Raw genomic sequence first — 26,773 nt, 5'->3', positions numbered from 1 at the left:
TTGTACAGTTCATCATACGGTCATTAAATCAGTTCTAAGCTATATTATTTCCTTTAAATAATTTCATGTTTAGCGATGCTTTGGAGAAACACTGCATGCACCTCATAAGAAAACAGATCAAAATACACCAGTCAATCATCTGTGCTTCCCCACTCTGGTAAAGCACCAGTTGACACTGGTACTAAAATATCTGCATATACACACCTCTGTGGGAGCAGTTTCTCACTGGACAGGTATCCAGGAGTGTGAACATCTTTGTTGTAGTCCGTGTATTTGGCCTGCACTGCATAAGACGCCAGCAACACTGCAGTCTCCGGGGGGCAGTAGATATCATCGTTCAGGATCCCCTCTTTCACCTGAAACCAACCAACAATGGAAGGTTTTAAAAGAAAGGAATGCTTTAATGTTAGCCTGTACTGTGAGTAGACCTGTTGCTGGTAAATTCCTTCACTGACCACCAGATTGTGCAATATCACATTATCACTTTACAAGATCCAGCATTAATTTAGATTAAATCAAATCCATCCCTAGACAGTCCACTAATGCAAACATTTAAAGACACAAGCATGCACAAACCTGAAGGAAGAAGAGTCTTTGAGTTGCCTCTTGAATCAGCTCCTCAGAAACATCTTCGGGGTAAAACTTTGCTCTGAATTTAAACAGCAAAGGACTCTCCTTGCGGACATCTTGAGCCGTAACCTACGCAACAAGTAATAAACAAGAATTACTTTTGGTTTGACGGTCATTAATTCCACCTGCCTGTCAGCATCAATCATCTGTTTCTTCAGAACAAATTAACTGACCTTTCATTGCCTTTCCATGTATTTTTTTTTTTATTAATGACACTTTCTGAGATACACATGGGGTCAAATTATTGAGACGTGTTACTAAGAAAACTCGAAGTCTGAAAAAGGCTGACAACTGCAGGTTTCACAAGAAAGTACTAATCAGCTAAATTTTGTCAGCAATATTACTGATGAAAGTGTTTGTTGACAGTGCTTTTTTTGTCAACGATAATGAAGATAATCTCAAATCCGTTATATACTGCATTTTATGAGCTAATGTAAACAGGGAGGACACGTTCACATGTTGTCATTTGTTAATGTCGGTAAATGTTGAAGACAGATAAACTTTTTTTTTTTTTTTTTTTTTTTTTTTTAAATGTTGGAAAGTTTGGCCTGTTGCAGTTTGATATTTACATAAGTTATGCACATTATTATGATCAACTGAATTGTTATTTTTTTTTACTAAACTTATATGCCATCAGAGTGAAATTAACAAATGAAAACAACATGATGAAAAAAAAAAAAAATTCAAGAAAAAAAAAAAACATGACAAAAAATGTAGATGTTTTTAAAAAAAATTAACCCTGGTGCTAATGGGACACTAAAAACCAGCTGTATGTATAAACACATACCTTCTTGTTGAGTTTAAGCCAGGTGGAAAAGCCTTTGGTGTCCTGGTACTGCAGTCCAAAAAACCACACCTCCCTTAATCCAATGGTTTTCACAACCTATAAAACAGACACGCATATCTTAAAAACCATGATTAAATAAAGAGACATTAAATAAAATAGCATTTTCACACACTCATAGTACATGCATCCACTCAAAGATATTACAAGTTCATAGAATGTGGAAAAGCAAAGAATGATTTATCTAGCTATCTGTAATAGAGAGACCTGAAAAAGGTTCACACAGTCAGTTTTTGGTACTGACAACCGCATTTACTTACAGGTGTGACTAAAAAAAAATGTCCCATTCAGACAGCAACTTCTAGAAGCATCTCGAATACTGTCTGTATGAACGTGCAACAGGATTCAAGCCCGTATTCTCTTACTAGTAACCATAGCAACGGTGACCAAAGTAATATCTTAAATATATTTGAGTCGCACGTAGAACACAAAACTGACGGGAGCAGAATAATGACTGGATCTAAGACTTTCAGATGATAGACAGGTCATATCTCTGTCACTGTTAGTTACTGAAAGTGAAACCACACAAGAAAACACGCAACACAGTAGACGCGAGTTTGCACAGCGCAGAGAAGCTCTCTTGCAATGTTCACACAGTGCAGGTTTTCCGAGAATGTGGTTGTGAGTCCTGAAAATTTAATTTACAGGTGCGAGTTTATAGAATGATTGTAGAAAGCAGTTGTCACTCCCGTAAATAACTTAACCTGTGGGAACAAAACCGTATTAAGGACTCAAATACAGGACTGACAACCGTATTCTGTTGCTGTGTGAATGTGGCCAATTCCCCTTTATGGACATGAAAAAAAGAAGTATTTTAATGCACTTTTTATTTAGCCAAGTTTTTTGAAAAAACAAACAAATAAATAAATAAGTCAGTGAACTAGTTTCACAATCAATTAACAACAGAGATGTTTTAATAGCGTATTGGATTTAACCTTCAGTAAGAAGGTTAAACAGCACCTCCTGGCGGCCAAATGTTCATGGATTTAATCACTACCATGTGTATTTAGCTTTAAAGCAGGAGTGAGATGCTCAAGAGATGCTATGAATGTGCTGACATATGCAGAGAAGACCTACATTATTCACAGTCAAGAGGGTGTGTGAGACAGACAGCAATGGAAAATGTGAGTTGTGAAAAGCTGGCTCACTACTGGACTGGTCAGACTGTATTGTGTCTGAAAATAATGCAAGTTAAACAGAGGCAGAGAAAGAAAGTGAATGAGAGAAAGAGAGAGTGATAAGTAAATGCGGAGAAAGAGAAAATAGTGAGGAGGAAGCTGTGTTTATATATGATTTGTAAACAGAGAATGACGCTATGTTCAGTCTCTTTTGAATATAACATCATGCTGTCTGCACTGCTGGATGGTTAGCAGAAAGGTTTTAGGACAATTAACAGGAAGTTGGATAGCTACACACTACTAGAACATATATTCAATTATATTTAAAAACAACCACACACTAAAGTACCACAGAAACTAGGGATTTTAGAAAAATGCCAACAATTCAGTACTAAGTAATTCTGCAGTAAAAGTAAAAGTTTAACCCCAATTTCATATCAGTGCTAAGACTGACGAATAGGCTGTTGCTTTCAAACACTCATTCACTTTTTTGATGAAATAGCTATTTGTGACATTAATGTAAATACACACAATAAAAGTATTAATTCCTTTAAATAAAAAACCTTACTGACCCCAAACTTTTGAGTGGCAGCATACAGTCAGCCTTAAGAGAATGTAAACAGATGGGACAAATTATTAGATGCGTGTAAAAATAATGAATTTGTGCTCTAAGCAGTGTTCATGCATACTAATAGACCTTTATTGCTGACTGTTAATTTGTCTAGATTAAATACTTGTCTGAACACTAAAAATGTAAATAACTGAGAAACTAAAAACAAATAATTCATTGAAATACACTCGAAGGCCATCGCTGTAATTTCATTTGATAATATTAATACTTTTATTTTATATTTAAAAATGTTCAACATTTAATTACATTTAAAATAATAGTTTTTTTTTTTTTTTTTTTTGCTGTGGCATGAAAGATGATTTCAGTGGTACTGGTATTGACTTCTAAAGCTTTGGTATCATGTCAACCCGAATCCTTCTAATCCCAAACTCTCTGCTCAAACTGAAGACTAAATCCTGCAAAAAAAAAAAAAAAAAAGAACTCAACCTACACAACTGCCTGAAGAATGAGTGTGAGTGTGAGTGTGTGTGTGTGTGTGAGAGTGTGTGTGTGTGTGTGTGTGTGTGTGTGTGTGTGTGAGAGAGAGAGAGAGAGAGAGAGAGAGAGAGTGTGAGAGAGAAATTAAAGGTTGCTCAGGAACAAAGCTGCCTATTATCAAGTTTAAGAAAGGGTGACTTCATGGGTGTGATGGACAGAGTGACTAAGAGTGAGGAAGAGGGGATTGTACAGAATTACAGCATGAGGAAGAAGCAGAGTCAGAAAGAGGAAGGGTGGAAGAAGGAAGAATTCCCTCACAAGAAGGTTTTTTTAGTTCTTAAACTAAACACACACAGCTTCTCTGACACTGTCTTAACCTAGTTTCCACTGCCAGAAAATTCATCTGTTCATAACTGAAAGTGAAATATTCACAGATATTTAAATATACAATTATGATGAGCAGGATTTTGAACCAATGAGATCTCAGTGCGAACGGGGCTACCAAGAAGAAAGTTGGTTCTTAAATTCTAAAAAGAAAAGGTAGCAACAAGTTCACACACACACACACACACACACACACCTGGTCGAATAACTGTTTCCCTGTAGTGCTGGGTTGGATGGCAAACTCCAGCTCTGCATCCATCGTAGTCACACGAACACTGATCTGAAAATAAATAAATAATAAATAAATATTAATGAATGAATGAATGAATGAATGAAGACAGGCATTACATAGAGCATACCACATACAATACTGTTTAAATGTTTGGGGATCAGCAAGAATGCATTAAAATGATCAAAATAGACATTTATGATGCTACAAAATATTTCTGTTTCAAATCAATGTTGCTCTTTTGAACTTTCTATTCAAAGAATCCTGAAAAAAATATTAAGCAGCACAACGTTTTTAACTGTGATCATGAGAAATGTTCCTTGAGCACCAAATCAGCATATTAGAATAGTTTCTGAAGGATCATGTGACACTGAAGACTAGAGTAATGACTGGGTGCCATCACAGGAAGAGATTACATTTTAAAATGTAATAATACAAATTTTCAATATTACTGTATGTTTGATCAAGTAAATGCAGCATTTATTGTGCATGAGAAACTTCTTTAAAAACATGTAAAATCTAACAACTCCAAAATTTTATTTAACAGAAGTATATAATACAATGAAAATGCATTCAATGTGTTCAAACAAAAACACAAGTTTATTCACAACAAAATCAGAATTGTTTAATTGATTATTTAATGTAAAAGCATAAGCAAAAAAAATTAATAATTACATCCCTCTTTTTGATGGACAGCTGCTTAAACAGCTTTAATAGTTAGAAAAGGCTTGAATCCTTATCACAGAGAACTCTAAAAGAGGCATTATGTGTCTGTTTGCACTTAGATGTGTGTGAGCATGCATGCTTAGAGTATTATGTGTGTGTTTGTGTGTAAATCTATGCTCCAAAGTGTGGCTTGCTATTTTAACATGATTGATTGTGCTCTGGAAGTCTGGATAAGATAAAAACAATTGAAGGAAACAGCAAGAGGGATGAATGGAAAAGATATCCCCCCTTTCTTCGTCTCTCTCACCCCATCTCCACCTCCACCCCACAGGATGCAGATGACCACACCTCCAGTAACCATGGAGACACATTAAGCAATGCACCTCACTTCTTCTCACTATACAATTACAACCAATCGGACCACACCTCCTATTAATAACATCAGTCAGAGGGATAATTCTCAGTACAATGCAGCTTCTGTCTATTTCACAGTTATCCAAATAAAGTCAGCCAATTGTTATTCGCTTTATTTCACTCTTAACTACTTTTCTGTGAAAATGTCTATGAAATATGGACACCTGTGAAACATTAAGAGAACAAATAGGTCAAAATACGTATTTTAGTCTGATTGATGTGGTCCACATAAAGCTCTTCTACTGGACTAAAGACTGTTAACCGGCTTTGACTGTGCGCAAGAGATAAACAGCTCAATTTAGCCACAGCTCAGCCATAATATCCTACTTTATCTAGCAGCTGTCTGTGAGGCAGAACAGTGTTCATGTGCTGAGACTCTTTAAGAGCTCAACATACATTTGCACATCAGTGATGCCAAATGACTTTGATTCTTGTGCGTCCTGTAAACGATCGTGACAAAGAAAAGCACAAATCAGATTTGATAGCTATGGCAGAGACCACTATTTTCAGTGAAAAGTGGCAAAAATTACAGTCTGGACTTGAGAAGAAAGTTTATGTTTTCAAACTTTTTATCATCCTAATCCTAACAACATGCAGTGCAATGTGTAATGATGGGCAGCAATTTGGCTGTATCTAACTAATGGGTCCCTCTCAATTTCAATGGTGTTTATGGCCTGCTTTACATCCACATGTTCCTTTACTAACTACACAAATATAAACAGTCCCCTTACTAATATCCACAAAAGTCCCTCATTCTTTCATATCCACACTTCCTCACCTCCATGTACTTGACTATACACACTACTCTTTGAAGTTGTATTTCTACACACAACTTCATATTCACATATATTCTGATTTTCTTATATGCACACAATAAGCTGTTATCTCTATTAAATGTCAGATGTTTTGGTGCTTCAGAATATTACAACAGACTATTAGGTATTGAGAACACAATTGTGAAACAAGAGCAGGTTGTGAAACCGCATTTTTTGAAACCCAGGTGCGTTGTGTGCGTGTCAGAGTTTGCATTATCGGAATGCGTCTCTGTTGGTAACTATCAAGCACTCTTGGAATGACTTTAGTATGAGGTGATTCATTTCATTTTAGCATTTGTGTGTGTGTGTGTGTGTGTGTGTGTGTGTGTGTGTGTGTGTGTGTGTGTGTGTGTGTGTGTGTGTGTGTGTGTGTGTGTGTGTGTGTGTGTGTGTGTGTGTGTGTGTGTGTGTTCTTGTTCTGCCGTTTCACAGGCTTACATCAGCCAGTTGGAACAAAAAGAACAAGCAGAGCTTTCCCAACGACTTTATGACTTTTCTGCTCTTTCCTCTTCTACTCCTCTCTGGGTCTGGGAGAGTTCATTTCATAAACACAAGCCTCTAAATAACAAATCTCGCTCTCGCTCTCTCTCCCTCCCTCCCCCTCTATCATTAATGGCTGGGGGGTGTGTGTGTGTGTGTGTGTGTGTGTGTGTGTGTGTGTGTGTGTGTGTGTGTGTGTGTGTGTGTGTGTGTGTGTGTGTGTGTGTGTGTGTGTGTGTGTGTGTGTGTGTGTGTGTGTGTGTGTGTGTGTGTGTGTGTGTGTGTGTGAGTGAGAGAGAGAGAGACAGTGTGAAACGGTGTATCGGTCGGTTAATGGACTCTCTCAATCCTGATGTGGATTCACAGAATAAAAATAGTTCATGGCTTCATGAAACAGGAACTAAAAATACATAGTTCTGCCTGGTCAGGGTGTGTGTGTGATGGGTGTGGTCTTCACAGTGGACCCGCCAGAGGTTCTATTCTTAGAACAATCACCCTGACTTCACTCAGACGCCCTCACATACACACAGAACAATAATACTCACACACTTACCCAAAGAACCAATAAAGAATAGGCTAAACATAGTATTTGCACTTTTAAAAAAGCAATTTCAATAAAGCAAGCCAACATGTAGCTCTGTTCCAAAATGTAGTCCTGTGACAAAAAAAATAATCCAAGATAGTTGATGATATCAGAGAAAGGTAGATTAAAAATACTTTTACTGAATACTGAAAAATATAGAAGACATTGTTAGAATTGGTAGAATTATTTTACCCAATATTTGTGTGCCATGTATATACTTATTAGTGTTTCAGGTTATTAGATTTAACAACATGCTAACTTCAAACAGTATAGAGTGCAACGGTCAGGTTCCAGAAATAAAAATCACATTTATTTTCTCCATTGGGGAATTCATTTTGAAAGATAACTTGTTTTTAAAATATAAACTACTGCTACAAGGCTGTTACATCGATAGTTGATGCTTTAGTTGAAGCAGGGATGCAAACAGGTAAGGGGGGAAAGAGGTGAGAACATTGTGTGGGGCGGGGCACGGATTTTTTAAAAGTTATTTGCCTTACATGCTCATTTGTAGTTATTTCTTATTACCCTATATGTCCAAAACTGTAATTTTTCATGAAAAAAATTAACATATTGTTGCAACATTTTACCAAAAATCAACATTTGGTTAAAATCTCATGTTATAAAAGACGAAGTGCTATGCAGGATATTTAAGACTATATATACTGATTTGACATACTGTTTGCCACATCTCAGACCTCATATACATAAAATATTACCCATTATAGACATAGTAATTTTAAAGTAAAGAGTAAAGGAAACATTGTACAGTACTTACTGAAACAACCAGTTCTTTATTTACCCTTGTAAGTTCACATGTACCCTTGTAAGACCCCCACCCTCCCCATAAAAACATTTTCTCATTGGATCCATGCAAATCCCATTGGTGACCTATTTTGATCTCAAAAAGGTGAGTTCTCACTGAAAGGTGAGGAGTTTGCATCTATGTTAAAGATGCCAGCCTACATTACTGCAACTTATTTTTAGATTATTGCGTTTAAAAGCAGAATTCCTAGTGAAAAATACAGTATATTACCCATGATTCTGTAGAGAAATCTCCACTAATCAGAGAACAGCGACAAGTAAATTGTGCCAAAAATGCTCTGCACTGATCACCCAATCCTATGAAGCACTGTGAATGATGTAGATATATACTGTTATACTATATAGATATATACTGTTTCTATACAGTCAACATCTTAAATCAATAGTTTTATATTTATCCATCATTTTACTTTATGTAAATTGTAGTTTTATCCCTCATTAAAGCCCTGAATTAGATAAAGTCTGATTTTTTGCTTTACATCAAAGTTTGTAATGTGATTCACCATATAGTTGGTTAGTTCAGTTCACAGCTAGCTTTTTACTGAAGACTTTTTTAAAAATTCCTATGGGAAAAATTAAATGCGCAAAATACTTCCAGAACCAAGACTGCTGAAAACGTGGGCAGGCAGGCACTGTTGCATTCTTTTGAGCAGTGCATTTTCTGTGACATGCAAAGTTGTTGCTAACTAATTAGTGTTTCAAATTATGAGCCATCCTAGGTGTACATGACATGGGGGGGGGGTTAATAAAGTCTGATTAGTTTGTGTAGTAAAAAAAAAAAAAAAAGCCTTCCGCATTCAACTTACGAAGAAATTGTAAAACTCTCGCAAATGAGAAAGCTAATGCTACGTCCTACGCCTTCCCTATTCAACTTACGGTTAAGGCTTAACTGACGCGACGCCAGTTCCCTTTTTTCGTAAGTTGAATACGGAAAGTATCGTTGGTATCACTCACTGCCATTTTAAAGCTCGGATGCATCAGAATATTTATTAATATAACTCTGATTGTGTTCATCATAAAGAAGAACGTTATATACACCTAGGATGGCTTGAGGGTGAGTAAAGTAGGGATGGGCAATATGGCCTAAAAAATGTATCACAATAATTTCAGGTATTTATTGTGATAACGATACCAATGACGTAGTCCGTCATTTTGACCGACAGTAAAAAATCTGTCATAATCAAAATTACCCATCATTTTAATTTTTATATTTTAATAACACATTTAATAGCTTCTGATTTCGTCCACATTTTCATTTTTATTCACAAACTTACAGGACAAGCAAATAGGCCTAGGCTATGCATTTATTTATATTATGAAAAGAAAGTTGAACAAAGACTTCAGTTTTCATCTTGAACAGTTGTCACGGGTCGCGAGCAGGGCTGCCAACTTTTGAGTTCAGCTTAGAGTGAGATTTTGGGGGCGGGGCTTTGGTTATGGGGGAGGGGGTTATTGAGGGGCGTGGCTTGGTGTGGGAAAAAAAATACAAACACAAAATCCTTGCATTAGCAGAAGTGTATTAAGTATGATATTTTATTCTGGAGACTGAACTCACGCTCTGCTGCCACACTGGAGTGCACTCCACTAGACTTATTGTTATTATCGCGATGAGACAAATTTTTATCGTGAGGAGAATTTTCAACGGTATATCGAAAACGATAAGATACCACCCATTCCTAGAGTAAAGCTTGGGGTAATTTTCATTTGAAAGTGAACTAAACCTTTAAAAGGTAGCAGCCTATGCAGTAGACATCAAGGCTGCTCACTAAGACTAGGATCAGTTAATGTGCAAGTTACTTTGGGAAGTAGCAAAAATGCTAATCATGAGCTACGACAGAGCCAAGAATTGGCAAACAATGACTCGTATTTCTCAAACAAATAGCAATATCAATTAGCAAGCCCACACGCTGAATCCTACAAAAACACTTGAAATCAAAACAAGCCATTAAATTAAGTATTCCACTGAAAAGGCTAATTAGAACAAATATTTGAACTAAATGGCACAAGTTTTCATTCTCAAATCCAATATAGTGTAGAACACTTGGCACAATTTTGACACTGTTTTTATCCCGTTTACACACACACACAAACACACAGTCTGTAGACCTGAAAATGTACTCAAACAAGGACAAAATGGCTGCTGTTTATATCAGGCAGATGAGGGGAGATGAAAAGCTAATAGCCGCTGTATATTTGTGTGTTTATTCTACCGTTACCCTCAGTTAACTGACACCACAAACTAACTATGGTGGTGAAAGTCAAACTCTTTGTTTCGCTCACTCGCTCCCCCTCCTTTGGTTGTGCAATTTAACACAATGACTCTACAATACTTCCACCCAAAAAATTGAGACAGCAGAATCCGAGTGCATCTGTGGTTAATCCTCATCTGACTTTGTAAATTTAATGCATGTTTGCCCACACGTTTATCCATGTCTAAAATGGAAAAGTGATCAATGGAGACATCAATAACGCTGCCGATAATTCACCACATTGGAATTATAAGGTTCTATCTGCATTCTGAGTTTTTGCATTTCATACTCTTTTGTAGATAGAACCTTTTTGTTTTCTAAAAAAAAAAAAAAAAAAAAAAAAAAAAAAAAAAAAAAGTCCAAAAATGCACACAACTTTTTCATTTTTAAATCTATGTAAACTGCATACGTTTATCTCAAGATCCTTCTTTGCTAGAGTTTGTTACAAACTATAAAATAACAGCATAATATTTGTACAATTAGTAGATATTAAACAGGAACTTCAGAACTTCCATATTGCAGAGAACAGCAATACTCATGAATTAAATTTACATGAATTACTTGACCAGCATCTTTTACTGCAGGGTCAAATCTCCCTCTTGAAATCCGACTTACAGACACACTTCTATGCATTTACACAAACAGCACAAACTTCCAATGCAGTTGTTCCAATGCTGAAATAAACAGAAACACACACAGCCTCAGGGTATCTGTAACTAAATCCAATGTGAATTTAAGAGAATATGAATTTGAAATCAAAATGTCTCTCCATTTTTAACAATGGGCTATCTTGCAAAGACACATTTAAATAGAAGACACTCCAGTTGGTTAAATAATCAAGGCCCTTAAAGCTACACCAAAGGCTTCTGCCGGTAAATGAATACAGCTCATTTACTCTGAAGTGGAAGTTCTTTAAAAATAAAATGCAGAAAAAAACTGACACCAGTATTTTGCATTTACATAATAGTCCTATACAAAACATCATGCTCAAAGCTGTAAAGCTTTTCATGTGACACTCCAAAACCACTTGCAAATTTACTTAACTATTTTAATTCAGCAATCTATTTGTATTTCTTTACTTTACAAAACATCCACGCACACAGTTCAACTCACATTAGGTTTGAAGTCAGATGTCGTTCAATGCTGCAGTTTTCCTCCATCGAGATGTGAACTGTTCAACAAATTCTAGAACTTTCCCCTCAAACCCTCCTGGAGCTATACCTTATTAAAGATCATTAATCTGAGTGAGAGTGTGTGTGTGTGTGTGTGTGTGTGTGTGTGTGTGTGTGTGTGTGTGTGTGTGTGTGTGTGTGTGTGTGTGTGTGTGTGTGTGTGTGTGTGTGTGTGTGTGTGTGTGTCTGGTATGTGCAAAGTAGATGGATTAACTTCAGAGACCTCCAACCCCCTTCTGACTTCATGATTTGGTCATTTAGAACAAAGTCAAGAATAAGATTTAAGCAGTATATTTAGGAAAATAATGCTCAAGTCTACAGGTTACATTGCGTAAATTGTTACGTGTAATTCAAAAGGTTCTGGATCATCTCTGTGGTTCTAAATCAGATAGAGGTCTTATGGTCTGGACATTAAGGCCAGAACACACCAAGCCGACGCCGACAAACTAGTGGAGATGAAAGCAGACTGCGGGGTTGGCTCACTTCGGCAGCGTCTGTGTCCAAAGTTGCCCTGACACACCAAACCGACGCTAAACAGCCGACGGCCAAGCAGCACGTCAGTTCTGCGCCTGCGTGAGATGAAATGCCTTTCCGAAACAGCAGGCGGCAGTAGCTGAGCAGCCAATCAGAATGATCAGATGGCCCGACGGACCGACGAGCTCCAACGGCGATTCAACATTTCGAATCGGCCAAAAAAGGCCGACGAGGACCAACTCAGTCGGCCGACGCAGAAAAACTGCTCGACGGCCGACCGTCGGCTTGGTGTGTTCCTGCCTTTAGACAGTTTGTGTACTTTTGTCAACAGAATTAATTAAACCAAAACTTAAAATATAGGATGGCAAAGCGGATATGACCAAGTACAGTCCAGAAAATGTAGCTATGCCATCACAGAAATAAAATTACATTTTAAAATATATTACAATAGAAAACAGTTATTTTAAATGTAATAACATTTCACAGTATTACTGATTTTACTGTAATTTTGATCAAATAAATGCATCCTTGATGAACGAGACTTTTTCCAAAAACATTACCACCTCCAACTTTTTAATGGTCATGTATACAAACTTCTGATTCAAAAAGCAGAGCAGGCTATACATTTACACAAAACTGTTTAAAAAAAAAAAAAAAAAAAAAAAAGTCTACAAATGGATTATAGTTGAACTTTATAAGTCCCTCACTTCTCGCCTGCACACTCCTTGTGACCTGAACGTACAGGGGTCACAAAACTCCCACTCGTTACACTGAGAGGAACTGATGACTGGAGATAAATGCATATATGTGAATACATATAAGTGAAGGGAAGGAGAGAGAGGAGTGTGCTGATCCTAAAAGAGGCCATTTTAGTACATTAGCTGTGATACACAGCTGCATTCTGGGCAACAGAAATCTTCAGCGGAAAAGGGGCCCATGCTCACTACACAAAGCTGTGTGTGTGAGGGTGTATGTGCGCGCACGCCGTAGTTCTGTGAAACTCCAAATAAGGTACTGAGCGGCAGCGTCAAGCCTAGCTGGCCCCGAACAGGAAACGTTCAACAGGAAGTGATGTAAGCACAGTGTAAGCACAGAAACCTTGAGTCATTATCGGAAAGAGACACTTGGACTTGCAGGAGTCTAAAATAACGACCAAAAAAAGTTCTGACTCATTTTGCAGTCCAATACGATTCCATACGCAGATCCAAACCTCTAAAAATTAATCTGATGTCCCCAATGACAAGCAAAAACACATTTACTTATACTAGACTGATTTCCGTTATCATAAAAATCAATCTATTGCAGAAAATCTAGTGTGCAGCAAGCAGTATCTAGTTTGCAGCAGTCTGCCACACAACCACACCGACACTCTTCATTATAGTGTCATGTACCTGCTCTGTTCTTTCAGCCTAACAGCTCTGATATTACATCCGGCTAACTTCTATATTCACGCTCAGTGGAGTTTCCCTTCACTCCGAACATGACAGATAAAAAGGAAACTAACTATAAGCTACATGTAAGCTAACATGTAAGGGTGTGATTGAGCCATTTTGAGAAAAGAATCTTTCAATTAAACTGAGCTTAAGCACAATATCAGCACTCAAATGTCTAATGCCTTGTAAACATGCTAATAAACTGACAAACATTATTTCTCAAATTCTTACAGTATATAATGTATAAAAAAAGCTTCAGATGCATTAAAGTCTCATGAATCTTTAATTCATACATTCTCATGCACATCAACTACTGATCTGTTGAGCAATATATAATGTTTCTTAACACTTTATAATAACTTTCATCATAAAGTCACTATCTAATGTTTTAATGATTAAAACACTCAGATTTATGTGTGGATGAACAAAAAGGGCCAAGAATCTAAAATTCTGTTTCAGTTCATTAGCATGTTTAAAAAGATTATTGTTGCATTTGGGTATTTACATAGTACTTTTCAAAGAATAGTATGGTACAAGCCCGAGACCATAGCACATGTCCGTGGTACTTTTTTGTCAGGGGTTATTTTGAATATTTGTAATTTTATGACTCATGCAGTACTAGTGTATAACTACTAACACTAAAAACACTGAACTGTATTTCACCGAGGAAAAAAAAATTGCTTGCGCTACAAACTTAAGCTACATAAAGATGAGTGCCTCTATCCTACTGTTGATCTGTAGTCTTAAATAAAATCTTTACCTAAACAATGATTCATTAATTGTGAGGTGTAACCAAAAAAAAAAAAAAAAAAAAAAAAAAAAGTTTTTCTTCTCTATTTGAGTGAGCACCACGCCTTGGCATGGAAAATTGTCTAAGATTGCGCCATGAGCTCGTCTGGTCCTCCCTAGTGACAGGCGAGCTCCAAAAATGCTGGACCAGTCACTTCTGACAGGCCTCAAGTTTTTTTTAGTCCCAGATCACTTATCAAGCAGATAAAAAACGTGCCTTTTTTTTTTTTTTTTTAATAAATGGAACATTGCAATTTTTTTTAGAAATGATTTACTGTGCTCATAATTTTTTTTCCAATTCATGTGCCCTCACATTATTTAATCAAAATAATTCCCTCTTGCAACAACATCTCTTCTCTTCTTTGATGACGTGTTTATCGGTGCACAGGCGGACAACCTGTGTCACTCACATGAAGATCACAGCAATAGCAAAAAACAACTATCCAATCATCAATCATTTTAAAGTCGACCATTTTGGCTGTCCTACTCTTGTACCAGTAAATGAGTTATCAGAGAAGAGAAGAGAAGAGAAGAGAAGAGAAGAGAAGAGAAGAGAAGAGAAGAGAAGAGAAGAGAAAGAGAAAGAGAAAGAGAAAGAGAAGAGGAAATTAATCCGATTAAATATTACAAGGCCACATGAATTTAAAAAATAAAAAATAAAAGATGTGCACAGATAAATTATTTATTTATAATAAATACTGCAAAAATTGTCAATTTTGTTTTCTTGATGACTTTACAGTGAAGTGAACACGTGAATCGGTTTAAATGAATCTTTCCACTGTTCTCATTCACTTTGGTTCATTCAGTTTGGTTCTCTTTCATGGTTCTAGAAAACAGAATCACAAATGACCACAGACATTAATTAAAATTTTTTCTTGATCATTTAAGCACGTCCCTTATGAAATATTTGTTGGACTCAACCTTCACTAAACTTTGTTTATTGGGGAAAAAAAATATTTTGTAATCATTTGTAAAGGAAACACTTAATGAAGCTTGAATCTCTTTCCTGAATCTCTTAGTAAATGTGCAGACACTGAAACGTTAAAAGATTAGCTCACTTTCAAATTAAAATTTCCTGATAATTTACTCACCCCCATGTCAGTTGAAAAGAAATTAAGGTTTTTGATGAAAACATTTCAGGAATTTTCTCCATATAGTGAACTTCAGTGGAGCCTAAATGGTTGAAGGTCAAAATTACAGTTTACAGCGACCCCAGACGAGAAATAAGGGTCTTATCTAGAGAAACCATATCTCATTTTCTAAAAAAAAAAAAAAAAAAAAAAAAAAAAAAAAAAAACTCCTATACGTTTTAACAATAAATGCTCATTTTGAACTAACTCTCTTCTTCTCTATTTGAAATCCGGCAGTGTAAATGCTGCTAAGTGTATTACTGCCCTCCACAGGTCAAAGTTTGAACTAATTGTTCAACAATTGCACTAGCATATTGTATATGACAATCTAGTTCAAACTTTGACCTGAGGAGGGCAGTAATACAGCAGTGGTGGAATTCAAATTAGAGGAGAGCTAGTTCAAGATGAGCATTTATGGTTAAAGTTTATAAAATGTTTATTTTTTATTTTTTTTAGAAAATGAGCGATGGTTTATCTAGATAAGACCCTTATTTCTCGTCTGGGGTCGCTGTAAACTGTAATTTTAACCTTCAACCGTTTGGGCTCCATTGAAGTCCACTATATGGAGAAAAATCCTGAAATGTTTTCATCAAAAACCTTTAATTTTCTTTTTGACTGAAGAAAGAAAGACATGAACATCTTGGATAACATGGGGGTGAGTAAATTATCAGGGAATTTTAATTTGCAAGTGAACTAATCCTTTAATAAAAGATGTTACGACTTTAAGGAATCGGTTGAATTCTGATTCAAAGACTCACTCGTAACACAAAAGACGTTCTTGTTGCCATCTACTGGCCCAATGATGCATCTTAAACAGTCAGTGAACGAATCTGAAAAGTCTTTCTGTGAAAGCGTTCAAAACATTCAAATGACTGGGATGAATCAAAATCCTCATCAGCGCTGGACACGGTCTATTCAAGGCAACTTTGATGGAAAGCCAATCGGATTTGGAAAGGGAGGGGGTTGTCAGGTTGTCACCGAGTAACGGTTCAGCCCCTATACAACACAAAACGCCACTGCCAGAGATAAGTCTGTTAGTATAAAATGGTTTAGGAAAAACATTGCTAACTTCACAGGTCTAAACAATTCCTCATAAAATGCAACGTACAGATAAAGTATTAGAGAAACCGTCATTTTAATTAGCAACGCAACAAGTTATTCTTCGGTGCGTTCGGGTCGGATGAACGACCGTCATTGTCCAAAGAATTAATTCTTGCCATAAATAGTGCCTTGCTCATGGCCTACTGTTTATCCGCGGGAACTAGCAACTGGCAAAAATGCTAGCAAGAGAAAGATCATCCTCGCCCCTCTCGAGCGCCTACGCGTCGCTACTGTCTCCTGTTTCACCAAAAATGCGCAGCTTTTTTAAAAAAAAACACTGAAATCTCTGCCCAGTTTTGTTCGCTACCGTACGAACTCAAAACAATGGCTTCCATTTCTCATGAGTACTCACCGTTTTCGGCATTTTGTCTGTTTTTGTCTCTTCTCTCACGGATGTGTCACAAACTGAACTAATAAAATGAAGTCAGCAAAAAGCCAAACTTTTTCCCATCGGCTGATGTCCACGCGCAAGAGTGAACAACCGTCACCGCCCGTGTGGAAAAGCTTCTCCTCAAATTTCTTCCAGATCCCGAAGACAAAGTTTCACTTTTCACTGCGTCTTTGTCGCTCAAAGAAGTACTGGTGGTGGTCCTAGAGTCGATTTCCTGCTAACGGAACTGAGTTTTGAAAACCACACCCAGCCCAGCCGATGAAGGCACACCAAAGCGAGTCTGACTAAACTCCGCCCGGATTCGCACAGGCCCCGTTATTCGCTGCTGCCGCTTTGTGTAAAGTACCACAGACGCGCGCGCTCTGGGAATGCGAGGTGGGGGTATCCCACACAATTCCAACAGTGACGTAATTTTCCCCAGAAATTCCAAGCCCGTCTTGGCTTCCTCTGTTAAGTGGCAGAGTTTGGTACGGGAAATGCGTTTCATTTGAGGAACAGCGAGACTTTATATGGAGAAAGGACAATATCGTGCTATGCAATTTGTCTCAATGTTGAAAAAAACTAAATTTTAGGGTTTTTTTTTCTCTCTCTAAAGAAGTGAGACTCTTCATGAACAACAAACACTTTCTTATAGGCCTATAAAACTTGTACTGAAAAAAGTTGAGCATTTTTTGTAACATATAATTAGACGTGAACTTTAGAATTAGACTATCCTTTCTTTATTATGACTATTGATTATTTTTTAAATGTCTTTATTTGATTTTTAGAGTGAGCCTCATGGTTTAGACCATTTTGTAATGTAATCTTATTAAATTAAACGGATCCTCTTTAAACAAATGCACACCAATTGTATTTAGATGTTGTTATATTCAGTGGCATGTAACCTAATTGCCATAAGATAATATTTAAATGTATAAATAAATGAATATTTAAAAAAAAAAAAAAAATCCCTAAACATGGTAAATTGTAAATATCTCATATAGATACTCATCGGAGGATAATATAACCTACTGTATTGTGGTGGTAAAGTAAAGGCGTCATATGTAATACTGCGTTACTTTGATATACACAGTGATAATAAATTCATGTACCATGGTAGCAGGTCCAAAAACAGTAGCAGCATGTAACATTTTGTTCGTGCTAAAAGTTAATGAGATGCTTTATGAAGAGTTGAACTAATCTCTCCGTTTCAATGTGTGATATCAAAATAGGACTGGGTTTTATCAGAAGAGCTGGAGGTTTAATGGGGCTGCTTTGATTGAAAATGGCTGATCGTGTTCATCAGCATTGTACTAATACTGAATAATAATTTCCACCTACCAAGAGTTTGAGTAAACTGTTCTTTATTGCATTAGGCTAACGTTACACCTATAGCAATCATTTCTAATGCAAGAATTATAATTCCCAGCTCTCTGTTTTTAGAAAGAGTACTGGTTGGTACGTACGGAACCATTGTTCATCACTTGTTCAAGGGGAATGTTTAACCTGCCGCACCGCTGGCGGGGCGTAGCACAGTGATGTGTTCGGGTAACATTAGATTTACATGAATCGTATATTTCATATTTTACGACTCTAGCTGCACAGTCTTATTTTACCCTCTGCGGGTCCTAATACTATAGCAATCGGAAGCATACAATCTACGATCTGACGATGAAGAAGAAAACGATGGGGAAGACGCGTCACGTCATGGCCTGGATGAACAAAGCAGAGTTCGAGCATGTGATGGAGTATTTGTACTCCAAAGAGCCCGCGCTGCAGAAACACGCGCTGCACAGGATCTCTGCGTGGAAGGGCAGGTACGGTGGTCAGGAATAGGGTTGTTGTGAGAGTGATACCGTTTTAGAGATTGGCGTGTGTCACGTGACATCTGATGTTTCGTCTCTTGTATCACGATTTTCCTGTTCTGCAAATGTGCTAAAATGTGTTTAAATTCTCCTTAAAATAGTGTACAACTACAACAAATTCTGAGGTTCCTAAAATAGATTACATTGGCTGTATTCAAAATCTGATATATAATTGTAATATTTGGGTTTTTGTCCTGTGGCCCGTTGCATAAACTGCATACAAGTTAGAAATCTGCTTTTTTCTTCAAGACTGGTCATTACTTTTAAAAGTCAATTACATAAAAATGTAGATTGGTCTAATATGAATTCAAAAAGTATGACTGATTACTCCTAAATACAAAGTTCTGGCATGAAACTCTAATGGGCAGGCTAATAGGTCCTTTTAACACAACCTGCTAATTATCGCATCATTATCTATAGGTCACAGATGATTGGTTCCTGCTGTATTGGTAGCCAATGAGCTTGCGTGCTTAATCTTTAAATACATGAGTTGGCATTGCTTAGCAGCGCAGCGTGCTTCAGAAACCCTCCACCTTCCCCAGCTCCACCTGTATAGATCTGCTACGGTTATTCATGTACGCTATATTGTACAGCAGCAGCATGTCTTACTTGCTCAAAGCAGCGTGTCATGTATATATTGGCAGTAGCAAGTCCTGTACTTGCTCTGCAGCAGCAATAATCAACAGCAGCAATAAAGCAGCAGCAGAGTAGCAGATCTATTCCGCCAAGACCAAATATATCTACATTGTCATATCCATTACCATGCAAACACTCCGAGAGTTGTCATGACAGAACTGCAAGTTGATCATACAAATTCTTCAGTTTTAATACATCTGTGCATTATTTTCACAGGTTTCCTAAGATTATTAAATTTAAATTTAATCTGCGCTGACATGTTCAACTCTTTTAGATCCCCCCCCCCCCCCATATGATCAATGTATTAATTATTGTTTTATCAGTTTATTTAATCAGTTGTTTTATTTTATTCAAATTATTTATGTAAAATAGTTTAATTTTTTATTGTTTACTTATGTTTTCTCAAACTGTTTTTCAAGCTTTCAATTTAAACTAGATGATTAGGACCGGGTGGAGTGTTGTCTCTGACTTGCTCTCTGTTACCTAAGGTTCGGGCAAAGCACTCCGGTGGCCGTGGACAGCACCGCAGACCTGGTCCGATGTCAGGTGCTGGACAGCATGGGTCAGCTGGAGGCCAGTGATCTTGTGCTGCTCTATGGCATGGCGCTGGTTCGGTATGTTTATCATCCAAGTGCATTTAAAGCATACAAACCAGTGCATTTGACTTTCCCGGAGTTAACATGACTGATCGAGTATGATGTGTTTCAGGTTTGTTAATCTCATCACAGAACGGCAACAGAGAAAAGTCGCCAGACCCTTGCGAAGGTTAGCCAGAAATGTAAGTCACACATCAACTTGGATGAACATTTTTCATAATCTGCTTTAACTGCAGTTTGCTGACAGTTTGTCTCTCTGACAGATAAATATACCAGAGTGGGTGGTAAACCTCAGACATGATCTGACACACCGCGGACTTCCATCTCTAAAGTGGTGCCGAAAAGGTGATGCTTTTTCCCTTACACACATGCAAACGCTTTAAAAGTTAGATTAGTTCATGCTTTCACTTCTCTATTTGCTGTGTATGTTATTGTAGTGTTTATGTTTGTTTGTGTTCTTCAGGTTGTGAATTTGTGCTGGACTGGTTGCATCAAGAGTACTGGTCTCGCCAGATGGGCAGTCAGCTGACAGAGAACTGGAACTCTTTATCAGAAGATGAGGACGAAGAGGAGATTGTTAAAAGACATGAGAGAGATCTACTCATCAGACAGACAGAGATTGAGGCACACAGTGAGTGTCCTTTTACACATAAAAATCCCTTTTGGTTGGGTGTTTTTGTCAGAAAGGAGAGAGATGTGGAACTACAGGGAGGGAAAATGACAGACTGATTAGACTTTTTCATGCTATACTTACAGCTCAGTAACTGGAACATGGCTGAAAAAATCAATAATTATATATAAAAAAGACAAAATGCATAAAAAATACTAAATACCTTTGTACTGTATAAAGAGATTTTCTAATCACTTAAAATGCAAAGCATTATAGCTTTGTTCAGATTCAACAAAGTTGTAAAATACTTTTACACAGCAATGCCACATTAAATTGATCAAAATGACAGTAAAGACATTTATAATGTTATAAAAGAATTCTGTTTCAAATAAATACTTTTGATCGTGCTATTCATGCCTCACACAAAATGCCTGACAGTTAAAAAAAAAAAAAAAAATGAAGCAGCTCCAAATCAGCATATTAGAATGATATCTGATGGATCATGAAGACTGGAGTAATAATTGCTGAAAATTCTATAGAATTCAATAGAATTTATTCTACATTGTAATACTTTTTCACAATATTACTGTTTTTACTGATGATATATTGTATATTTTATTCTAATCAACAGTATCAGACAGTTAAATATTAGTTCCCTGCTTGTTCTCTACCTTTCAGAAAAAGTCAGAGAACTGCTCATCTCTTATGAACAGGAACAGTTTCAGGTAAGTATATATACAAATATACAGGACAAATATAACATTGTGTATAATATCCCAACTTAAAACAGCAGAGGGCAGTATGAGCTTGTGTTTCTGGCACAGAGACTTGTCAAGTGTTGGAGCGGCTCCGAATATGCCTACTTCCCTGTTCTAAATAATATGCAAAAAGTATATCAAATTAGTATAATGTATGAATACATTGAATTCTTAAACAGTAGGCGAAACCTAAATGTTTTTGGTATATGTATAACTACATTGTTGGTCTGTGGGATAGACATAAGCTATACTTCAATAATAAAACATTTAGTAGGTTATAACTATTGATGTTTGGTAGGATTGTTTCTTTTTCTAATGTAAATAGTTTCTAGTTTAGATGTTAATAATGTGTGCCCATTGTTTTGGTGTGTTTGGCAGACGTACGAAGAGCTGGCAAAGCAGGGAGGGCAGCATGGCGTGTGGCCGGATGCCAGTGCTGATCTCAGCTGGATCCTGACACAGATCAAACACTTTGCCACAGAGGCCAGGTGTGTGCATGTGTTCGAGTGAGCAAGTCTTTATTTCTGATATGTTAAAGAGTATGTGTCTCATTGCCATCTGTTCTGTGTTGCAGAGACATCTTTGCTGATGTTTTAATGCATGATGGATTCCTTATTCCCACTGCTGAACAACTGGAGTCTTTGGATATTGACCCCTCAGGTACAAATACACAACATTTTGTTTATAAAGCAGTAATTTGCTGACACAAATTCAATTTGCCTCTCTTTATCTCTCTCTCTCTCTGTAGAAGACTCTGTCGACAAGTTCGCCCCTTGTCTTCCTCGAGTGTTCTTGCACTTCTGGTTGCCGTGCTTGAAGGTCCTGAATTCATCCATCTTTATAAATCTGATCCTTGACAAACTATTCGCTGAGCTTTCTAACGAGCCGTCCAGTCACAGGACTTACTACATTGCCTCCTGGATCTCCGAAATTTTACTCTGCAACAGCAAATGTATGAATCTGGGTGCCTGTGATAGTATATACAGTTACTCTGAAAAGGTTTTTGGACATTTAAGCCACACTAAAAGTGAATGCAGTGTTAATTTTAAAACTCTTTTGTCACTCAGATACCCTAATTTTAGTCTGTTTTACTCTGATTATAAGAGCATCTAATTTGGGTCAACGATAATTATTCAGATTTTTTTTAAATAATATGCAAAATTTTATTTGATAAACTTCTCAAACATTTTATATATTGACTTAAACATAACATAACATTTTTGTGAAAACCTGATCCGTTGAAATAATCAAATGCCAGAAAGTGTCCAAAAACTTTTTGCCTTATTTTGAACAGTTTATCTATTGTTTTACCATTTGAAAAACTAACTAATTGGGTCTCATTCACTAATATTTGTATGGGTTTTTTCATATTTATATAACAGACTCTCATTAGACTCTTTCACTGTATATGATGGAGTATATTTAACATGAAATATCTGTGTATAAAATTTAATCTCATCATGATTATTAGTCCCCCCCCTACGAGATATTTGAGTGTGAGAGGTTTGAGTTGTTCCTACATTTTTTTTCATAAATTTAGAATAGATTTTAGATCAAAAGATATTGGTAAATCATTTGATCGTGAAAACATTTGTATGCAGATTTGTGCATGCATAGCTTAGTGGATGATATTGTTTTTCAAAAGTGTGTTCTTATCTGTGTATGTATGTGGCAGGTGAATTGAAGGCTCACAAGAAACTAAAAATATCAAAAGAAAGGATCTTTGTGAACAGATTGCAGTTTCCATGGCAGAATCTGATTTCTGCATGTGTGAACGCACCATGCCCAGCAACACCGTTCCTTCTGCGACAGTGAGTGTGTATTTTTGCACACATATTTACACACACAGCGTGGGTGAAGGTAACTAATCTAATCTTACTTCTTGCCTTTTAAGGATATTCAGTGACATGGATAAGCCCCTCCCACAAGACGCTCAGCGGAACCTGCTTCAGCTCTGCAGCATTTACACACAGGGTTACCATAGAAACTCCTCTGAACCCTCAGACCCTCCTCAGCCAGTGTACACCCTACAGAACCTCCAGGAGAGACTCAAGAGTAATGCCTCACAGAACAGAGACACGCACTCATCTAACCACACCCCCGGATCATTGCAGGCTCCGCCTACAGAGGAGCTCCAGGAAAAGCTAAGCCCAGAGGCTGTGCAAGAGAGAAACTCTGCATTACGAGGATCACCATGGAGCGTGTGCACAGGTAACACTTACAGACCCTTAACAGCTTTTTTTGTAAAATATTCCCTTTTTTTTATGATAATATTTTTTTTAATTGCAGTTTAGTGTGTAGGTCAATTGTACGAGCCCGAACCAAAATTAAAAGAATCATTTATTCATGAAACTGACATATTACGTACATATACATTTTACCACCCATTGCCAATAGTGACGAGATTTTTAATTAAAGTTTTTTTTTTGGGGGGGGTCACAGTCTGGAGCCCTGTCAAATACCCATTTTCTTCCATTGTACTTCAGTGTTAGCTAAAACTATTAAAAAACTTTAATTTTAACTTTAAATTCTTTAATTGAAATAAAACTGGAATAGAATACAATTTTAAATCTAAAATACAAATATTAGATTTAAAAAACTTAAATGAAATTTACCTTAGCAACTAACGGATATAAAAAGTTAAAGTACTAAAACTACTAAAACCAAAACTGAAATAAAAATAAATATATGGCAGATAACAAAATGAAGAATCTTAAAACTATCTGTATGCTATGCTAGTACATTAGATAGATAGATAGATAGATAGATAGATAGATAGATAGATAGATAGATAGATAGATAGATAGATAGATACTTTATTAATCCTTCGCAGGAAATTGTTACAATAGCAGCAATCACATAATCCTTGCACACAGACAAATAAGAATAATTAGTGAGTAATCTAATTACACTGTTGAAGATGTAATTAGTAGCTAGTAATTAATCTTTTTTTTAGAGTAACTTACCCAACACTGCTGATGACGTGTGATGTGTACACACACACACACACACACACACACACACACACACACACACACACACACACACACACACACACACACACACACACACACACACACATATATACACACACACACACACACACACACACACACACATATATAGAAGAACTAGCACAAGTTATGTCAGTGGGTGTTCAATGTGAATGACAACTCAAAACCCTGCCCCTTCTAACATCTGGCTAATTACTGAGAACTGAGGGCACCTTATTTTGCACCTTAAGTAGATGTAGTTCGTAAACTAGTAATAAATCCTGAGACGATCTTGAATGATTTGGTTTGAGTTAAAGGTGCCCTAGATTCAAAAATTGAATTTTCCTCAGCATAGTTAAATATCAAGAGTTCAGTACATGGAAAAGACATACAGTGAGTCTCAAACTCCATTGTTTCCTCCTTTTTATGTAAATCTCATTTGTTTAAAAGACCTCAGAAAAACAGGCGAATCTTAACATAACAGTCGGGGTGTACGCCCCCAATATTTGCATATGCCAGCCCATGTTCCCAACATTATGAAAGGCATTAGACAAGGGCAAAACGTTTGGATGTGCACAGATGAATAATCAGACTAGGTAAGCAAGCAAAGACAATAAAAAAAAATGGCAGATGGAGCAATAGTAACTGACATGATTCATGATAACATGATATTTTTAGTGATATTTGTAAATTGTCTTTCTAAATGTTTCGTTAGCATGTTGCTAATGTACTGTTAAATGTGGTTAAAGTTACCATCGTTTATTACTGTATTCACGGAGACAAGAGCCGTCGCTATTTTCATTTTTAAACACTTGCAGTCTGTATAATGCATAAACACAACTTCATTCTTTATAAATCTCTCCAGCAGTGTAGCATTAGCCGTTAGCCACGGAGCATAGCCTCAAACTCATTCAGAATCAATGTAAACATCAAAATAAACACTGTACTTACGCGATTAGACATGCTGCATGACGAACACTTTGTAAAGATCCACTTTGAGGGTTATATTAGCTATTTGAACTTTTTTTATGTTGTTTAAGGCAAGCGTGAGCTCTTGGGGCGTGGAGCATGAGATTTAAAGGGCCACACACCCTGATTCAGCTCATTTCTAATTATGCCCCAAAATAGGCAGTTAAAGAAATGAATTTAAAAAAAATCTATGGGGTATTTTGAGCTGAAACTTCACAGACACATTCAGGGGACACCTTAGACTTATATTACATCTTTAAAAAAAATGTTCTAGGGCACCTTTAAATCTGATGTTTCTGTGTCCAATCAGATAAAGTCCCTTGGAAACAGTACCCACTAGGAAAGGTTCCAGGACAACCAGAAGACCCCTCCTGTTTGATGGTGGAGTCTTATTCTACATTTACTGTGTTTGACCAGCAGGTGGAGCTAGATCAACTCCCTCAGCACCATGGCAACAGGAGGTGAGGAGGTGTACTCAATGTACAGACTTAATAAATTGTTTAGGCTTAAATTCAACTACAACTAAAAGGTAGAATTCTTTAACTAGGAGTTTGGAACATGTTGTGGCTGCATTTATTTGAAACAGAACCCTGTTATGGCTATTATTTTAATTTGATTTTCATAAAAGTGCATTTTTATCCACAGTGTTCCCCTTCAGACCAGAGGTGCCAGTGGATCTGATGGGCTGCTTTGGACTCACAGTGATTTGAGCAAACTCAAAGCTGGACTCAAACTGTTCTAACACTCAGATACTCAATAGCCTGAAGATACTGAACCACCAACCCTGAAATATGAACCCTGTCATGTTAAAAACAAACACTTGAGGGCTAAGCTGGACTGAGGCTCTTCTAAACACACTCACATCCAGTCTCTCTTCTACTTTTGTCTCTGACATGATGCTGTTGTGTACTGCACAATTGGAAACATGAAGCTGTTTTTGTTTTGTAATTCATGTTTGTCTTACTTGAGTATCATTACAGTTACAGTCCAGACTGCAGTTTAGCTCGTGGCGTCTATTCAAACCATCCGGAAGTGAAACTCCCATGAGCAATGTCTCACAAGGTTCTAATGAAGAAGTTGGTGCTGTTTGAGAAATGTTGTAAATTACATTATTTTTGAACACAAAGTTGCCAAATAAACTTCATTTTTTTATTGTGTACTCATCTGTTTTATTCCATTTCTCAAGATCCACTTACCATACTAGCCCAGTTTGCCTGCACTAAAATAGCTGTTTTTGCTACCTAAACCTCCTTGGTATTGGCTTCCGTTATGACTGACTACACATCCTAAACATCTGCTTCTTTGCATAGACTCGCACTACATTGTGACAATCCGTTCTGAAATGGGCTGAAGTAAACCAGTAGCAGTACAATTTGGTGGTCTTAACTCACATATTATTGTTATAGTTACTTACAGTATACACAGTGGCCCCAAAACGTATTTGGACACTTGAGCCACTTAAAAATGCACACTACTGTTCAAAAGTTTGGGGTCATAACTTTTTTAAAAAAAGAAATGAATGCTTTTTATTCAGCAAGGATGCATTAAATTGATCAAAAGTGACCATAAAGAAAGTTTGTGGGCAGTTTCCACAA

General features: G+C 36.9%; 2 protein-coding genes across 4 annotated transcripts in view; one reads left to right on the top strand and one right to left on the bottom strand.

Moving 5' to 3' along the window:
- Nucleotides 1–17,097, bottom strand: part of msna (moesin a) — a 32,433-nt gene extending 15,336 nt beyond the window's left edge. The window contains exons 1-5 of one of the 2 annotated variants that reach the window (XM_048187195.1): nt 16,734–17,097; nt 4,221–4,304; nt 1,418–1,513; nt 577–699; nt 205–356 (exon numbers count right to left, since the gene is read on the bottom strand). In XM_048187195.1, the coding sequence (XP_048043152.1) occupies nt 205–356; nt 577–699; nt 1,418–1,513; nt 4,221–4,304; nt 16,734–16,745 (467 nt within the window). In that variant the 5' untranslated portion in view covers nt 16,746–17,097. Of the gene's footprint in view, nt 1–204; nt 357–576; nt 700–1,417; nt 1,514–4,220; nt 4,305–16,733 lie in introns of those variants that run through there. The other variant, XM_048187196.1, reaches the window with a different exon arrangement.
- A 1,097-nt stretch (nt 17,098–18,194) lies between these two features.
- las1l (LAS1 like ribosome biogenesis factor) lies at nt 18,195–26,337 on the top strand. Of its 2 annotated transcripts, XM_048187198.1 has the most exons (14): nt 18,195–18,299; nt 18,392–18,568; nt 19,741–19,866; nt 19,961–20,030; nt 20,112–20,193; nt 20,312–20,479; nt 21,137–21,183; nt 21,595–21,704; nt 21,791–21,876; nt 21,965–22,168; nt 22,892–23,027; nt 23,111–23,427; nt 25,489–25,639; nt 25,824–26,337. In XM_048187198.1, the coding sequence occupies exons 2-14, from the start codon at nt 18,423–18,425 to the stop codon at nt 25,918–25,920; spliced, it is 1,740 nt and encodes a 579-aa protein (XP_048043155.1). In that variant the 5' UTR covers nt 18,195–18,299; nt 18,392–18,422; the 3' UTR covers nt 25,921–26,337. The 2 variants fall into 2 exon arrangements, with proteins under 2 accessions (XP_048043155.1, XP_048043154.1); XM_048187197.1 differs by having other exon boundaries at nt 18,235–18,568.
- Nucleotides 26,338–26,773: the final 436 nt, after the last annotated feature.

Source organism: Megalobrama amblycephala, linkage group LG4, assembly GCF_018812025.1.
Source record: "Megalobrama amblycephala isolate DHTTF-2021 linkage group LG4, ASM1881202v1, whole genome shotgun sequence".
NCBI classification, from domain to species: Eukaryota; Metazoa; Chordata; class Actinopteri; order Cypriniformes; family Xenocyprididae; genus Megalobrama; species Megalobrama amblycephala.
This window is presented reverse-complemented; position numbering and strand designations above follow the sequence as displayed.

Coding starts and splice junctions, on each gene's coding strand:
- las1l (XM_048187198.1), top strand. CDS start 18,423: ATGAAGAAGAAAACGATGGGGAAGACGCGTCACGTCATGGCCTGGATG. Junction 18,569..19,740: donor ATCTCTGCGTGGAAGGGCAG/GTACGGTGGTCA, acceptor CTGTTACCTAAG/GTTCGGGCAAAGCACTCCGG. Junction 23,028..23,110: donor ACACCGTTCCTTCTGCGACA/GTGAGTGTGTAT, acceptor TTGCCTTTTAAG/GATATTCAGTGACATGGATA.